Raw genomic sequence first — 1,046 nt, forward strand, 5'->3', positions numbered from 1 at the left:
TAGATCTCGCATCTCTTGCTTGGTAGGAGTACGCAACAACGGTGGGAGAACTAGTCGCTCTAGTAACTCAACTGACGTCCACGTGTGCATTATCAGTAGTACCACATCGACTAGAATCATCACATTGTAGAGGAATCCGGAACAGCTCAAGTTCAACGCTGTGGACACCTCTAGTCGACCTCGAACGCCCGAAGAGGAGGGTAGATACTTATAGCTTCGGACCGCATTCTGACGGAAAATGAAGCGCATGCCCAGCACGTCGACTTCGTCCGCTGTAAGTCGGGCCTTGTCGGTTTGTAACGCAGCGAAACCCGTCGCGACGTGTCCGACAAAGGCTGCACTTTTGCCTGGAACATCCGGACTAGCACAGCCAAAGATCCACCTCAAAGACTCCTGTTCTGGCTGCTGGTCGATCTCAACTCCTCCAACGCAAACCACTCTGCTAAGCGGGACGCTCTTGCCGATTAAATCAAGAAGAGCTCGTAGTTCACGCTCAGCCCCGGACATTGGCGGGGCCATCATAGCGCTACTCACTTGAGGTGATCCGAGCCGATACTTATGCAAGAAGCTCGTGACCATCGCATCCTGGCACAGCGGCGGCCGTCGTGATACGTACAGTAATTTACACGCTGCCCAGGCCATGGCATCAACGCGGATATCACTGGTGAGAACCATCGGAGAGAGCTGAGGTGCCATCTCTTCGGTTAACCCGTCGGGGGCCGAACAATTGGCTGCCAGGACGTGAAGGTAGTGAGAATGAATGTTACCGCTCTTGATATTCCCAGTAAGAGCTCGAAGTTCACTGCAAGTGTCATGAAAGACACGCCATCCGGTTAAGCTTTCACTCGAACGCTTTTCATCCGCTGGATGCGGATCCAGCAATAGGACGGAATTCTTGGTCGTGAAAGCGAAGGCATCGTTGGGTCCGAGCCAACGCGTCTTGAACCATAGATCCCGGGCATCGAGTGCTAGCAGCAGCAACAAGACGACCGCATCCAGAAGAACTCGGAGCTTCCAGTTCATTGCGAGCGAAGGAATTGCTGGGC

The 1,046-nt window shown here is 53.5% G+C and overlaps 1 protein-coding gene across 1 annotated transcript; it reads right to left on the reverse strand.

The window, feature by feature from the left end:
- Nucleotides 1–102: 102 nt before the first annotated feature.
- On the reverse strand, nucleotides 103–1,023 carry PPTG_15550 (hypothetical protein; the record flags this gene model as incomplete). Its single annotated transcript, XM_008912800.1, has 1 exon — nucleotides 103–1,023. A coding segment is annotated over one exon (921 nt), but the record flags the coding sequence as incomplete, so codon positions are not given.
- Nucleotides 1,024–1,046: the final 23 nt, after the last annotated feature.

This window comes from Phytophthora parasitica (genome assembly GCF_000247585.1).
Source record: "Phytophthora parasitica INRA-310 unplaced genomic scaffold supercont2.50, whole genome shotgun sequence".
Classification (NCBI taxonomy): Eukaryota; Oomycota; class Peronosporomycetes; order Peronosporales; family Peronosporaceae; genus Phytophthora; species Phytophthora nicotianae.